This window comes from Periplaneta americana, chromosome 2, assembly GCF_040183065.1.
Source record: "Periplaneta americana isolate PAMFEO1 chromosome 2, P.americana_PAMFEO1_priV1, whole genome shotgun sequence".
In the NCBI taxonomy this organism is placed as follows: Eukaryota; Metazoa; Arthropoda; class Insecta; order Blattodea; family Blattidae; genus Periplaneta; species Periplaneta americana.
In genome coordinates this window covers 186,042,119-186,058,343 of record NC_091118.1, presented here as the reverse complement: position 1 = coordinate 186,058,343, position 16,225 = coordinate 186,042,119, and the positions used below count along the sequence as shown (strand labels likewise).

At 35.8% G+C, this 16,225-nt stretch overlaps 1 protein-coding gene across 2 annotated transcripts in view; it reads left to right on the top strand.

Annotated features, from left to right (window-relative positions):
* Positions 1 to 16,225, top strand: part of LOC138694920 (transcription factor E2F8-like) — a 29,311-nt gene that overhangs the window by 5,137 nt on the left and 7,949 nt on the right. Inside the window, exons 3-8 of one of the 2 annotated variants that reach the window (XM_069819109.1) lie at positions 2,064 to 2,208; positions 2,842 to 2,940; positions 5,452 to 5,661; positions 7,547 to 7,669; positions 8,704 to 9,022; positions 12,669 to 12,779. In XM_069819109.1, the coding sequence (XP_069675210.1) occupies positions 2,064 to 2,208; positions 2,842 to 2,940; positions 5,452 to 5,661; positions 7,547 to 7,669; positions 8,704 to 9,022; positions 12,669 to 12,779 (1,007 nt within the window). The remainder of the gene's footprint in view (positions 1 to 2,063; positions 2,209 to 2,841; positions 2,941 to 5,451; positions 5,662 to 7,546; positions 7,670 to 8,703; positions 9,023 to 12,668; positions 12,780 to 16,225) is intronic. The other variant, XM_069819110.1, reaches the window with a different exon arrangement.

Sequence of the window (16,225 nt, the reverse complement as noted above, 5' to 3'; positions counted from 1 at the left end):
TCGCTAACACTGGTTCATGAATACGAAAAACGCTGATCATCCACTGGAAGCCCGCGCTAAAAATGTCTATGAATATGGCCCTTAGTGTTTTTTGCAGATGCTGTTGATGAGGTCCTCAGTGCAGTTTATTAAATTGAGACCTGTATGTAGCATTATAGAGTGTGCAAAAGGACCTCTTTATGTTTTTAAATGACTTTGCAGTGAAATGAAATAAAGATTGAAATAAACCATTCTCAGATTTATGAATGATGATTAGAGTCGACGGCAATTCGGAAGGCGGTTATCTGCTAGCGTTTGCGTCGTGAGAGACAGATAGAGAGAGCAAGGCAGCGTACAACATTGCCACATCGTACTTCACGAGCACGTGCAATACAAATAGCGCAGGAGAGAATTTAAATCATCAAAAGACAATAAAGACCTTAGCCGTTAATTACTGTAAGCATGACACCAAACAAACTCTCTTTCCTTCACTAACAATATTCTTTGCACGGTTCTCAATCCCACACCACATGCTTCTGCAGTCGTTTCTTGCATGTTGGCAACGTTGCTGCCAGAATCAAGATGGCCAGCAGCATTCTGCTCGTTAACGTTTTTAAAATAATTAAACACCTTGAACACTATTTTCCGCGCCTGCTTGTGTAATACTTGTCTTTTTACAGTCTCTTCTTCCATTTATTTACCTTACATACACACAGTAAATGTTAGTTTTACTTATTCTATGTATTGAAACACTCGCACATGAACAAACGAACTCAGGAAGTGCTTGTTATAGACTGAGTCTGATTGGTTCTACTGTACAAGCTTGTGACGTCACATACCAGAAATGCTACGGCGCATATAGAAGCTAACCGCCTTCTGAAATGCCGTCTAGTCTAGTGGGTTTGCTAGAAGCGGTGACGCTGGGAGTGTCAACCTATTTCTTAACCTGTACTGCTTGTTGGGAGACATTAGAACTGAAGTAGGAGGATCTGTAACATGTGGGTGTGCCATTGCAACACCCATTTATCTCTGTTTCTTATACAGAGAAATTAGATGAATGCAATAGTAAATTACATACCTACACATCCTCTCAGTGATACGAATTTTCAGTGTAAATGCTGCAAAGTGTTCACTCTACAGCTTCATATTAATTCTTACCTTAACTGTTCCATGGCTATGTGATTGTAATAAGCTTTTCTGCGGTAATTTAAAAAAAAAAAAACTGCACTACATTTTTTTAAATTATGTTATTTATTTATTTTTGTTTCAGTGGCTACTGTGGGATATATATAGTGACAAACACGTAGTTTTAGTTAGAAGCCACAAATACTTTCAACATAAAAATAATTTGATAATTATCTGTATATCCTTATGGACTGATGACAAAAGTACGCCATACTAACTAACAAGCTTCTCCCTTCAGAATTCCGTAAAATAGTCGAAAAATTTCAGTTCACATACTGGTGTACTGATTCGTTTACTTCCACACAATTAAAGAATCCTACATTACACTGATAGTGCATCATTATCGTGCCAGACTAATTACTTGTACCACCAATGTTATTCCTTCCCCTTCTACTCATAATTCCCATTCATTATGTCATTGACGTTACTCTTTCTATTTCAAACACTACTTTCCCTGGACCTCTCAGCAAGATATCAGGAACATCTTAAATCTTATAGGCAACTCCCATAGTAGCATGTGGTAGTGTTTCAGATTATGAATTCAAGAATGGATGATTCGGGTCTACACAAACTTTTAATCTTCCCCCATACTTCCATGTCCTCACAGATGGCTCCACTCCCCTATCCTAAAACATCTACTTTCCCCATCGCCTGATTTCTTCTTGGGATGAGGGAATATGTGGCATCAGTGTAGCTTTTATGGAGAATTAGCTAATTACTCTGTAGATTGTGTTGAACTTGTAAATTAAACATAAAATCACGTTTGTTAGTCCTAATCTGAGGATAATCATAATGATTATTCTACGATGTTACATTGGTTTTTTATACGAAAATAAAAATACAGTTAATGCTTTTTATCAGAAGCTTCATCAAGAAAATATGTACTTTTGGACTTTCAGGTTTTTACAAATTTTTCCTCTAGAAATGAAATCAGGAGAACATATGATGATTTCTCTAGATCAGGCTGCCAGCAAACTGGGAACAGAACGCAGAAGAATATATGATATCATCAATGTTTTGGAGAGCTTACAGATGGCTGCAAAGGTAAAAACATATAGGGTTAGGAAGTATAAAAGTAATAGGGTGAAGTTTATTGCGACAAATTGAGAAATTATTTTGTACCAATTGAAGATATTGATGTATAATTAATTATTAATGAGTTGCCTTAATGAAACCAAAACTAAATCGTATTTATGTAATAAACAAAGTACATAACAGTGGATTGGAAAGAATACCCACAAAAGAAAAGAATATTAATCATAATAAAAGCTCTTAGCCTTCCAGGCTAGCCAAGTTTGGGTTACCAATTATGTACAGTTTGATGATTGTCACAGATATAGAAAATGCAAAAGGAAAAAATGTAACAAAAAAGTAATCTACATTAAATTGACTAAAAATCCAAATTGAATTACAATATACTAATTGAACTCAGTTGAGTTTTCTTCTAATAATATACGTATAAAGAAAGAGAAGTATTTCGCAAAATATGGACTCCAATAAAACAGATAGGTCCAGAAATCTGAATTTTAAATATATGCCAATATTACGATCAGTGATGTAATCTTAGAGAAAAACTGTTTCATCATAATCGGACACTTTAAGTGCGCTAACAGTTCTTAGATGTTAGTTTCATGGGAGCTTTTTTTTATTTTGAAAAGAGTTTTCACATGTTTTCAGGTTGCAAAGAATCGGTATGTGTGGTATGGGTGTCAACAGTTGCATGTTACTTTGGCACAGTTGAAAGGATTGGCATTACGACTTGGGCTACAGGAACAGGTATGCAGATCTTGAAAACTGAAAATGATTCCTAGTGGTATTTGCAATGTTCAAAGCTGGTACTGAAGATGTTTTCATGGGATATTCCACTGTCCCCTGTCATTATTTCATCTTGTATTAATGTATTAATGTATTATTATTATTATTATTATTATTATTATTATTATTATTAGCAGCACAGTAGAACTTGTTTCTGACAGAACTTGCTTTTAAGCATAAATCTGTCAATAAGGGGTTTTTTCCCGGGCTGATGAATTTACTGCTACAAGCTATATTAAACTATTAGTATTTAGTAATATTTATTTATTTAACCTGGTAGAAATAAGGCTGTCAGGCCTTCTCTGCCCCTCTACCAGGGGATTACAACTATAATATGAAGAATAAAATTACAATTAGTATTAAATTTACAATTGCAATTACAAATAAAATTACAATTAGTATTAAATTTACAATTACAATTACAATAAAAATCAAAGTATGAAAAGATTACCTGACTAATTAAAGCTAGATAATTTATCATAGAAAAACAAAGAATATTTTATATTTACTGAATTACAAATTAAACCTAGAATAACAAAATTGTATAGTGATGAAATTACTGGATATTGAAATATTTTGTGATAGATGAAGGAAACTATTTACAAGAAATCAATTACTGACCAAGTGCCTAGTAAGTTTGCGTTTGAATTCAATTTTATTTCGACATTCCCTGATGCTAGCAGGTAGCGAATTCCAGAGTCTTGGCAGGGCTATTGTGAAAGAGGATGAGTATGATGAGGTGCGATGGGATCTATTTGGTATTTAGTTATTCGTATTTAGTTATTGTTCACTAATCCTGAGTTTTGGCTCTTGCTCTCCAGTATTTCTCACACACTGTAGATTCGTATTTGGTGAAAATTGTCTAATGCAGAAATAGAAAGAAATTCGAGACTATAATGGAAAGTACGCATTTTGATTTTACTTATTTATAGCATCATACCGTTTTACTCAACAATTATTGTTTAGACAACTATTTGAAGAGACATTGGAACTTCATAAGTGACACCAGTAAGATATTCATCACTCATGAGGCAACCAAGTAGGAGATAGTGGGGTAGAGTGCCCATTTCCTTTCCCACTCAATAAATAATACGGAAAATTAATGCAGTACTTACAAATTCCTGTATATTTTCTTCAGTCAAAGATTGTACAAGGCTGCATAAATGAGAAAGTTTTAATTGTTATTCTTGATGGTATAACTATTTCAGGAGTTGACATTCAAGTAAGCTTTAGAATACACATGACTTGTGCAGATGTGGAAAAGTTGTCATTGTCTGTCAACTGATCTTTTCTTCCCAGCATACTAGCCACAGTTAGGTCTAACCTTACATCTACTAAACAATTCCCATTTGGTACATTGGGAAGACAGTGAATATTCTCTCGAACTGATAGATGGCAATGTTTATGTAATGGGACATACAAAGGGTTTTTAAGAATATTGAATAGCCCCACATGTTAGTTTGTGCTGTATTCTAAATTCAAAGTAGGGGTTTAAAATGTATTTTTCTTGTGTTTGTTTGAAAGCAGGTCATGGATTTATGTACATCTGTATAGCCTATTTTTTTAAAATTTAGTTTACTGTTGTAGGGACCAGTGTGTTTTAAATTTGCACAATACTATATTAAATATGTGACTTTTAGGTATATCAATTTCTGCATCACTTTAAGCATGATTAATACATAGATACTAGAAGTACATGCCTCTATAATAAATTTGAATTTTAGTTATGTAGTAATTAGGCCTATCATATAGGAAGCAAAGCTTGTTTATAACATAACTAGGGCTCAGATTTTAGGTGCTAAATATCGGGGAAAATATTGATTTTTTTTATGTGCTAAAAATCGGAAAAATATGTGATAAAAAAGGAAAAATTTTTAATTATGTTTCAATATTTTATGTGAATATAAACAGTATGCAGTACTCAACAGGATAAATTATGCTCTCGCAAACTGCAGAAGAATTGAGGGCTTTGCCGGAAGAAAGGTGGATAGACCTATATGCCCTTCTTCAGGAAAGCAGTTTAAAATGTAGTGAATAATTATAGTAGCGAAATTTTGTTTTGATTGTACTGTACATACCTGCAGGACAGGGCTGTGTGCGTGCGTGCGTGCGTGCATGTATAACATTTTATTCAGGTGCGTTTTAAAATCTTAAATTGCATGTATCTCAATTTGCCATATTGTCGTATCATCAGTTTAGTTTTTAGTGTTTTTCATTAGATCATGGTTATTGGGGGCAATGGAGTTTTAAGGGCTATAAAATTTGTAAGCATAGCTTCCTTTCAAAAGGAAATAAAACTGTGAGACGAAGACCCACAGTAAAATTCTTTGACTGTTTGTTGTAGCTTGCAAAAAGCCAAACAAAGCAAGCCCCCGTTACTGGTGAGAGGAAGAAATATTTGATTTGAAAATAGATGGTTGCTAAGTAATATACTGCATTTTCTATTATATTCTTGCTGATGTCATTATTTAGGTGCAGTCACTGCAGTTGAAACAGAAGACAAATTTTGTGCGTGTAGTGGCAGATAATTGTGATGGTACCATCACTGATTCCGCTGGAGGGATGGAATTGCATGTCATGGAGCCAAATGAGATCACCACAAAGACACACAACATCCTGAACCCTTGCGAACACACTCCACCACAGTCAAGATTACAGAATGAAGCTTCTTCTTCAAGTTGGGTAAGTCTTCACAATTATAACTGAGCACTGAATTTCATTATTATTATTATTATTATTATTATTATTATTATTATTATTATTATTATTATTATTATTATTATTATTATTATTGTAAACATGTACAAGTTTAGGATTGATGTCTTGTACTACATAACCTAAAGATACTTTTCAATCTTACAGCACTTTCCCAGCCATTAAACCTTTCTAATGTCGTTTTCTACTTTTCTCCAACAGCAGTCTCCAAATATTGGAATGGCAGTCCTGGACAAAGAATTTTGCTCTTATTAGTCCCTTATTGACGAAGTAAGGGTTCTTTAGCATGTAGTAAATTTGCTACTGGAGATAAGTGCTTTACTAGCTCATTCATTGAAAGCTACACTTACTATTTCTTCAACCTAAAAATTAATTACCCTCAGCTGGAGTTGAATCTGCGACAAGCTCTAGACTACTGGGCTACCAAAGATAGCTCTCCTCTGCAATACATCGTCCTCCTCTTCTATGCCACTATAGTCTTTGAAAGACTAGGACCTGTCACCTCTGGAATACTCAGCAACTTTTAATTTCTCAGCGAATATCTTGTTTATTAGGCTTCCTTGCATATAAGACGCCTCTACTTTAAGGGAAAAATGTAAAAATTAAAAATTAATAATAATAATAATAAAGAACATGTACATATTATACCTCCGTGACATATGTACAATACAAAGCTCTAGTTCTTAATTCCTGCCTAAGATTTTTGTAGATTAGTGTACATTATCAATCACATGCTCACAGAAAGATTGCCAGGCAAAACCCACTTTTGAAACCATCCTCTGGCCTGTTATCCCGATACTCCTCCAATTGTCTTTACACTGACAAAGAGGAACATCTCTCTTTGTCTGAAACTACATACCCTATTCTCTGTTCTGTCAGTTCCATTTGTGTGTGTGTGTGTGTGTTTTTTTTTATTTAGGCCTACTGTTACCAAACTTTAAAAACTCTTATTTCCTTGTTGTGTTTTTACATATGCGTATAAAATATCCCCCCCACATAGTTGTTTGCAGTAAAAAAAAAAAAAAGAGGAAGAAAGGTGGTCTATACTATTGCTGGCTTTAGGTTGACCCTGATGTAAACATATGCAAAACATATGCACTTGTTGCTACTCACTCATCACTGGCAGACTGATTCCTCGGAACGATTCTGTGCACTTTGAAATATAGTCCCGAAATGGGAACAATCTTTTAAGTGTGTATTTCATTTTTGTTTACACATAAGTGATTAATTAAGTTATGATCATCAGCGGACATCACTTCAAAGGAATGTCTTTTGCACAACACAATACACATCCTGAGAATGAGTCAGATCTCGATGACAACTTGCTGCAAGTAGTGTCAAATAAGCACCAATTACAGTCTTCATCCGTGGATGAACACAGTTTCTTTTGTTTACATCAGGATCAACCTAAGGTTGGCTTTAATTTAATAAGTGAATAAATACGTTAGTTCTTTTCTTATTAAGTTCAATTAATTCTGGTCACGGTTTCAGAAACTTCATTCTTGCTGCTTTCAATTTTTGTTTGGTTAGAAGCCCTTGCCTCATTGGCATTTTATTGTTGTTTTTTATATAATAATTATATATAATTATATATAATTTTGTTTTTGTTTATATCTATTTCCTACAATATTGCTTGGTGATGCCATTTATTTTGTTACATTTTTGTACTCCTGCGTTTTTGCACTAGATTTCATTGCCATAACATGTGTAAGGTACGAAGATTTTGAAGTTTTCTGAATTTTTTGAAATATGTTTACCATAGCTGTACTGGTTTTATTTCTGCCATTTACTTAACATGCTGTTGTCGCAATATATACTTATAAAGTTAAGAAATCTACCATTTATGCTTCAGGATTCAAGTGCAAGCAGTGAACATTCTCAGGTTGATGGGCCAGCTTTCCTGGATAATTGCACAGAGCGATCATTGGGCATCATGTGTCAGAAGTTTATGATGCTGTTTCTCATCTCTAAGAAGGTAACGTCAATAGATGATCTATTAGTGATGGAAAATTTGGCAATTATATTACCGATTGTTCGTCCCACGCCGTGATATCGCGGTCTAAGGCATCCTGCCTAGGGCTCGCGCTATGGAATGCACGCTGGTTCGAATCCTCATGGGGGAAGAAATTTTCTCATGAAATTTCGGCCAGTGTATGGGATCAGTGCCCTCACAGCATCGTGATGCACTTGGGGAACTACGATAGGTAGCGAAATCCGGTTGTGAATGCCAGCTATAATGGCTGAGGGGATCATTGTGTTAACCACACGATACTTCCATTCTGGTTGGATGATCGTCCACCTCTGCTTCGGCATGTGGGCGTGAGGCCAGCAGCCGGCTGGTCGGTCTAGGGTCTTCACGGGCTGTAGCGCCACGGATTATTATTATTATTATTATTATTATTATTATTATTATTATTATTATTATTGCCGATTGTTCTGTATAGTTGTGAAACTTGGACTCTCACTTTGAGAGAGCAACAGAGATTAAGGGTGTTTGAGAATAAGGTGCTTAGGAAAATATTTGGAGCTAAGAGGAATGAAGTTACAGGAGAATGGAGAAAGTTACGTTACACAACGTAGAACTGCACACATTGTTTTCTTCGCCTGACATAATTAGGAACATTAAATCCAGACGTTTGAGATGGGCAGGGCGTGTAGCACGTATGGACGAATCCAGATATGCATATAGAGTGTTAATTGGGTGACTGGAGGGAAAAAGACCTTTGGGGAGGCCGAGATGTAGATGGGAGGATAATATTAAAATGGATTGAGAGAGGTGGGATACGACGATGGAGACTGCATTAATCTTGCACAGGATAGAGACCGATGGCGGGCTTATGTGAGGGTGTCAGTGAACCTCAGGGTTCCTTAAAAGCCATAAGTAAGTAAGTAATGTGTATTTTTTGTGTTTGTCAGCTTTGGCTGCTTTAGTTTAGATTGAAACTAATTAATATCCTCTGTTATTTTTTAGTAATTCTCATTGTTTCTGTTTGCTACTTTTCTTTGTAGTCCGAGTTGGTGAATCTTGATTTAGCAGCTACAATACTAATTAGTGAAAACATCTTAGACAAGAATATGGGAGAGGACTGTAACACCAGCAGCGACATTTTACCATGTTGTCAGCGTTCAGATCCCGATGGGGAGTCAGAACTGAGTAGTATGAAAGCTGGAAGGTTGAAGACTAAAGTGAGGCGTTTGTACGACATAGCTAATGTTCTCACATCACTTGGATTGATTCGCAAGGTTTCTAGTACAGACAACAGTATCCGCAAACCAGCATTCAAATATACAGGACCAGATGTGGAAGCAGTGATGTTTTCTGATCGTGGTGAGTAGGAAACACTTTGTTGTTGCACATTTTTTTATAATATTCTTGGACTCACTTTTTAACATGGAATAACATTATTCGAGGGTCACAAGGATGAAACAAACAGATTTTCGCATAACACTGATGCAACTCCATCTTTGGCTGCTAATAACTTATTACTAGAGCCCGGATGTTAGGCAAAATGTCTTTTTTAAACTGAGTGTATGTATGAGAGACCTATAGAGATAAACACATTTCCACACATTTGGGGACGATAGGCCCAATTTTTATTTTACCTATTTTAGCTCCTGTTGCCTACTTTAAGGTTAAATACCTTTTTTTAGCCTTTTTTTATTGTACATTTTCTATATTTTTAATGCATTTAAAATAAACCGTACAAATTATATCAAAAAACAAAAAAGAACGGTTGTACAAATTGTTGTTGTTGTTTTCTAGTGCCGGGCATTTGACAATAAAGTCATTTGACCTCTTGCACTCCAATATTTTTCAAAGATATTATCGTGGTCAGCCACTGAAGCACAGATTTTGAGGTGTTTCGAATCCATTTCTTGGTCTGAGTTGCACAATGGGCAGTTAGGGGACTGATATATTCCAATTCTATGCAGGTGTTTAGCCAAACAACCATGGCCTGTTGAAATTAAAAATATATATTCACCTCACACAAATATTTGCTGAGAATCTTATTCTCCAGCAATACATATGTTTCGAAGAAGTCGTAAAACTTTTCTCCCCTACCGATTCCATCTTTTATATCACTTAACAAAGATGTTTGAACAGTATAACCCTCAGTGCTCAGGTCACTTCAGGGTTTACTAGCGAAAGAAAGGGGATGAAGGAAGTATTTAAAGCAAGTCTCCATGTCTCGTTACTGTTGTCGCTTGCACGCACAAGTCACGCGTACTTTTCCACCATGAAAAACGTTCTCTCTGACAGGCAGCTCACTATGACAGTTGACAATTTAAAAAAGCGTCTTGTTGTGACATGTAACCAAGGAAAGTGAGTACCGTACGGGATAGTTTATTAAGTTTTTGTCTATTTTTTGTCTGTTTCCGTGAATAATGTCTGTTTCACTGCCTATTTTTACTATTTTTAGTGTCTATATGCCTGCCTATTTTAACCAAAATAAATGCCTAAACGTCCAGGCTCTACTATTATGTGTGTCATATACAGTAAAAACCCCAATAAGATGCTGTTCAAGGGACTGTGTATTAGGCGGGTATACTAATTTTAACTTATATACAGTATCTATTAGCATTTTTCTTTATTGAAATGCATGATTAATGAAATGTAATACAATATTACTCCATTATGTAATTACTGTACTGTACATCAAAGACATTTACAATTCTGTGTGTACTGTACTTCATTCTTTCGGAAAAAGTCATTTATAGTTGTTTGCCATATGCGTGTTCTCCAAGTCCCCATGTTTACCACACTTCACTCTCCTGTGCTTACATCCTCCTGACATCGCAGCTGCAGTGATTGAGTCGCGATTTTTTATTATCGTCCTTAATGTCGTTGATGGGATACCTAATGAATCAGACAGTTGTTTCTGATTACGAGTGCTCTTTTCATCGTACTTTCGTAAGATTTCCAATTTTTCCGACACATACATTGTAATCACACTCACAGACACTTCAATACGTTAAGGACAACAAATTGACCAGCAAAACTTTCCAGAATTTTATTATGGCTGACTGAGGAATGTTGTTTGAGAGAGAGGGTTAGCAAGAGGGTGGGGTATTGTAACTGTATGTAGGCTTTAAGCGTGCAAGTAAAGAGACTAACAAGAGGGTGGGGTATTGTACAGTATGAAGATTTATATGTGCAAGTAAAGGGTCGAACACTGTTAATTGCACCAGTGAGTTCAATGGCCAAAATGTTTCATTGCTGTTACAGTACATTGCTGAAAATTACGTCGAAAATATTCCACAAAAATAGCGTATTATGCAGGACTTGAGCACAACAAATGGGGTATTTTATAAAAACGTTATATATGAAATGTTCAGGGACCGGACAAAAAAAGCGTATTACAAGGGATAGCGTAATAAGTGGGCTCATATTACCGAGATATTACTATATGTATGAATATGTTAGAGGAAGCGCAAAGAAAGCTTGCCCATTTGACTGATGCGCAGAGAATGATATTCGGTCCTCGTACCGTCATGCTCGTTACAGGGCTGCTATGAATCACGTAATGCTGATTACAGGGCACATTCGAAAGCACGGTCTTGAGCTGTTCGTATCGTGAAATGTATTGTGCAGAGCGGGTAGAAGCCAGCGTATGCGTTACATATTCTGCGTTTTATCCCTGATATCAGTAGTTTTATGTAGTTCAAAGTGTGTTCTGTATAACATTCTATGTACTTAACATAGCTCTAAATTAGGAAGTGCTAATGAAACGTTACACAGTCAAACTAGGGAATTATTTATAACGTTTATAAATGTATGAAAAACGAAACAGGCTCCGCTCGTAACGTAAGGAGTATATACAGATTAAAATAAATCGACCATAGTACCACGCTAGTTATCGAAACATTTTAATAAAATCACATAGTATTAGTTATTAGTATTTTATTACAATGCCAAATATCAATTATTACACGATTACATATTTTTTATAACATCTTTGTCATTTCATTCAGTGATTTTATAATTATGTAAAAGAATTCGTGCTTCTGTATTTTCAACAATGTTATGTTACTAGTTACTCTGCAACTAGGTTTAGGCTCCATTACATGCGCTGTGATAAATCTCACTCGAAACATCAAGCCAGCAGACGACTGAGAACTGACGACAGTTTGCCAATTGAATCGAAGCTAGGTCGAGTGCACCCGAACGTTTCCGAAGGTTCACGGAGCTTTCCATGGCAAGCTCTTCTTGCATTTACTCTATATGTAAATGAAAGACTGAAGACTAATCTATCCAAAAATGATGTTTATTTTATCCCCCCCCCCCCCGAAATTGAACATTGTTTAAATAATAATTAAAAAATATGTAATACTTTTTCTAATTTTACGGACTTTCAGCAGTTTGCCATGGCTAAACTGTAAAAGATGGATCTGGGCATATTGCGAGTGAAATAAGTTAATAAATGGACCTTTTTAAAAAATGAATCTGTTTTGATCCATCTCTTACGGTTTAGGAGTTAGGATCATTTTTGTGTGGTTTATGCACTTGTTATGCTGAGAGCATGATGTAATAACCTTAATAACTACAAACATGTGTCGTGATGCGCAGGTAAACATGTGTACAGGACACAGTTGTGCAGATTATATGAGAGTTTATAGGAAAAAACTCAAATAAAAACATTGCAAACATCTATGTCAGCTTTCCCTACATCTACTCCATTCGTAAACAACAATTATAATCAAACCAATGAATAAATTGGTTACAGATGTTTTGTTCAAGGCCTGCACTTGGACCTTGCATTATCCCCACTACTTCTGCGAATGTGCCTCATTATATAGTTAAGTCGTTACAGAAAACTCTACTATCTGTCCCATGGCTTGTTTTTGTTCCAGCAATATATTGTACTGACAGTTGGGTAATTAATTTATGTCTTATATCTGCAGTGTAACTATTTCAACATTTTATTTTTGCAATGTAATTATTTTAAAGAAAGCAATGTTTATAATGTATGCAGATGTGCAGTTGTTTCAAGCTACAAGACATTCCTTGCTGGGATCTGCACCATATGTGACACTCCATAAGTCAGAAAACAGAGAGCAGTACAAGAGGAAACTAGCTTACACAGGTGTGTATTCTGAGGTAACACAAATTATTCTGGTGCGAAGATTATGCAATTCATTCTTATTTAAATAATACATCCAGTCCAGGCTTGAGGTATCAAGAAATAATTGTTCACCATTTATATCATTGCGATTTATGTGACAAATTGCTAACAGTCAACATCAATCATTCTAATTGAATGTAAAATGTGGACACCACTTCAGAAAGTGTAGTGCAGTGCTTCGGCTTGATGAATTTAAATCTGTTACCAGAGTTTGATGCCGATTTCTTCTAGAATTCAACGTGGATCTACCTACATCGAAATCAATAAAATTTTGCAGTGGGACAGAACTCTTAAAGCAGCGGTCATCAGCATGCTGCACTCTCGGGCTAGCGTCTCTTACCCACAGGTCTCTTACAGCACCAGCATGCACCTGTGTCTGCTGGCAAGTATGCTGTCTCTCTATCCCTTCTGCACGACAGAGCATATTTTGTTGCACTCCTTGCACTCTACCCATTTCAGCAAGTGCTAATGACCACTGTCTTAAAGGGATAGAGTCCACACCTGTGGAGTAACAGTCAGCGCGTCTGGTCGCGAAACCAGGTGGCCCGGGTTCGAATCCCAGTCGGGGAAAGTTACCTGGTTGAGGTTTTTTCCAGGGTTTTCCCTCAACCCAATACGAGCAAATGCTGGCTAACTTTCGGTGCTGGACCCTGGACTCATTTCACCGGCATTATCACCTTCATATCATTCAGATGCTAAACAACCTAGATGTTGTCGTAAAATAACCCAATAAAATAAAAAATTAAAGGGATAGGATCCTTAATTCCACAAACAGGCAAACATCCGTGGTGCTCTCGTTGAATGCATTTAGTATACGATCAACCATTTCTTCCGTTATTTTTTTCTTGGGATGTAGTAGTTTTATAGCATCAGAATTAGTATTTTATTTTCACTTACTATGTAATTTGCCGGACCAGATGGCTATGCGGCCCGAAGATTCGTAGTTCGAATCCTGCCTGGATGGATGTCCTTTGTCAATGCTCTTTTTTTTTTTGTGTTACATGTGCGTGTGTGTGGTTTTTTTTTCCAGTGCAAGTTTCACCTTGATAGTGGTAACCTGTCTAACTTAACAAATTGTGTAAGTGTGTAGTGATGTGCTATGAACTGGGACAACAAAATCTCGAGCAGTGCTGTGCTTTAAAATTTTGCGTGAAACTCAATGAAAGCACAACAGCAACTTACGAAAAATTACAGGTCTATGGAGCGCATGCTGTATTTAAAACACAGGTTTTTTAAGTGGTATAAAGCAATGTTGGTTCTTTGTGAAAGTGTGGAAGATGAGCCTTGTACTGGAAGACCTTGCACATTCGAAAACGGACAAAAATATGACCAACGTGAGGGATATTGTAAAATGTTATTGATGTTTGACAGAATTATCGCAAGTGAGTTGCATTTGAGTCATCAAATTATTCATGACATTTTGACCGAGCCAGAATTGCAGACACTTGGATGCTGCACCATGACAATACACGTGCTCACACAGCCTTCTCTGTGACTGTATTTCTGATCATAAAGGTCATTTCAATTGTCCCAGACTCCCCCTACTCTCCAGATCTAATTCTGTGAGACTTCTTCCTTTTCTCAAAAATCAACTTCCACTCAAAGGTAGTAATTTTTTAATTGTGGATAACATCCCAAAGGTTGTGACTGAACAGAGTTGAGTTGAAGACTTCCATCACTGCTACCAGGAATGGGAACGTCTCCCATGGTGTATGGCTTCCCCAAAGAACTACTTTGAAGGGGATAATGGTGATTTGTAGGAAAGTTACTAATAACAAAATGTACAGTTACCCTTAAAAAGAATGAGACGATTCTTGGTTGTCGGAAGTTAAAGTTCTACAGCGCGGTTCACTCGATATCGACGTATAACGATAAGTACCATGACAAATAGAACAAGAATTGTTACAAGGACCACAAGGACAAGGACCAGAATAAGGATCACGAAGAAGACAGCCATTAAGGCCACGATTTCACAACATAGCTCGGGTAACAAAATATCATTGCTTCTCTGTACCGAATGGCAAATGCCTGCTATCGGATCTACATTCTGGACTGCTGCTGTTACTGTCTTGTCTCGGTAGCTCATATAGTAGCGTGTCGGTTCCACCGTATAACCGAAATGTTTCGTGTTCGATCCCAGGTAAAACTCTTTTTTTTATTGAGGTGTAATTAAGTTCAGAGTTCCTCGACTGTATAATTTGTCGAAAAATATGGAGAAATGAGGGATGATACTTTAGTGTAGATAATGACTATTTAGCGTGATATAGAATTATTGAAATAAGGGGCATCTTGCACAGTAAGAGTTAATAAATCAACCCTAAATTAAATATTTAAATAACAGGATATAACAGGAAGTCCAATTATTGTTGCGAAACTAATTAAATTAAATCTAATTACGTTAAGTAAACAAATCCCAAGTTATGACACCACATTGCTACAGCTAAATTCTATGTTATTAACATAAGCATTGCATAGGTCCGTGCTTATGCGTTGGACGACAAAACCAAACATCGAAAGTTCGAATGTTGCCGCGGAATGTAACTTCTTGCTTTTTATAATGTAAATCAGACTTCTAACTACAATCACTCATATTTCTTACATTATTTATTAATATTTATAGCCAACATTGAATTTGTAAAGAAAAGACTTTAGAAATCTATTATGGAATTTGTGATCTGTAGTGACATAAACATAGATTATCTCTCGGAACTTTTCCGTAAAAGTAAATTAAATTCACTCCTTGAAACTGGAAACCTTAGTCGTAGAGCCATTTTCCCACTCGCATACAAGCTGAAGTAGCACAGCCATTGATAAAAGTTTTGTACACAGAATTAGACTGAATTCCTATTCGACAGAACCTATAATCAATGGCTTGTCTGTACATGATAAATAAATCCTAAGTGTTTCTAATGTCACTGAACAATTTCAAAATATTAATTTAAAAACTAAAAAAGGGTCGTAAATGCTGTATCTAGTGACTATTCACATTTATGTCTACAAAATGAATCTTGGAAAAACGTATATGATACTGGTACTACCGATATTAAGAGTAAATGTATTGTATTTTTCACTTTAATTTCAGAATCACTTTAGTGGATGTTCTCCACTCAATGTTGTGAAAACATTCAAAAGTAAACACATGTAGATAATGCAGGGACTTAAAAATCTCATGTATTAAAAAGAAGAATCCATATGTAATGAGTTGCAATGTAATGATCCTCATGTTCTTAAATACTACAAGAAGTACGGTGTAATTTATAAAAAATTATGAAAGAGGGAAATAGAATACATTCGAATAGAAAAGTACAACATTCAGATAATGCAATTAAAGCTATTCGGAATATTATTGAAGTTAAACTTGTAGATATTCTAAGAAAGAAAATATTTTTTCATTAAAACCAGTGATT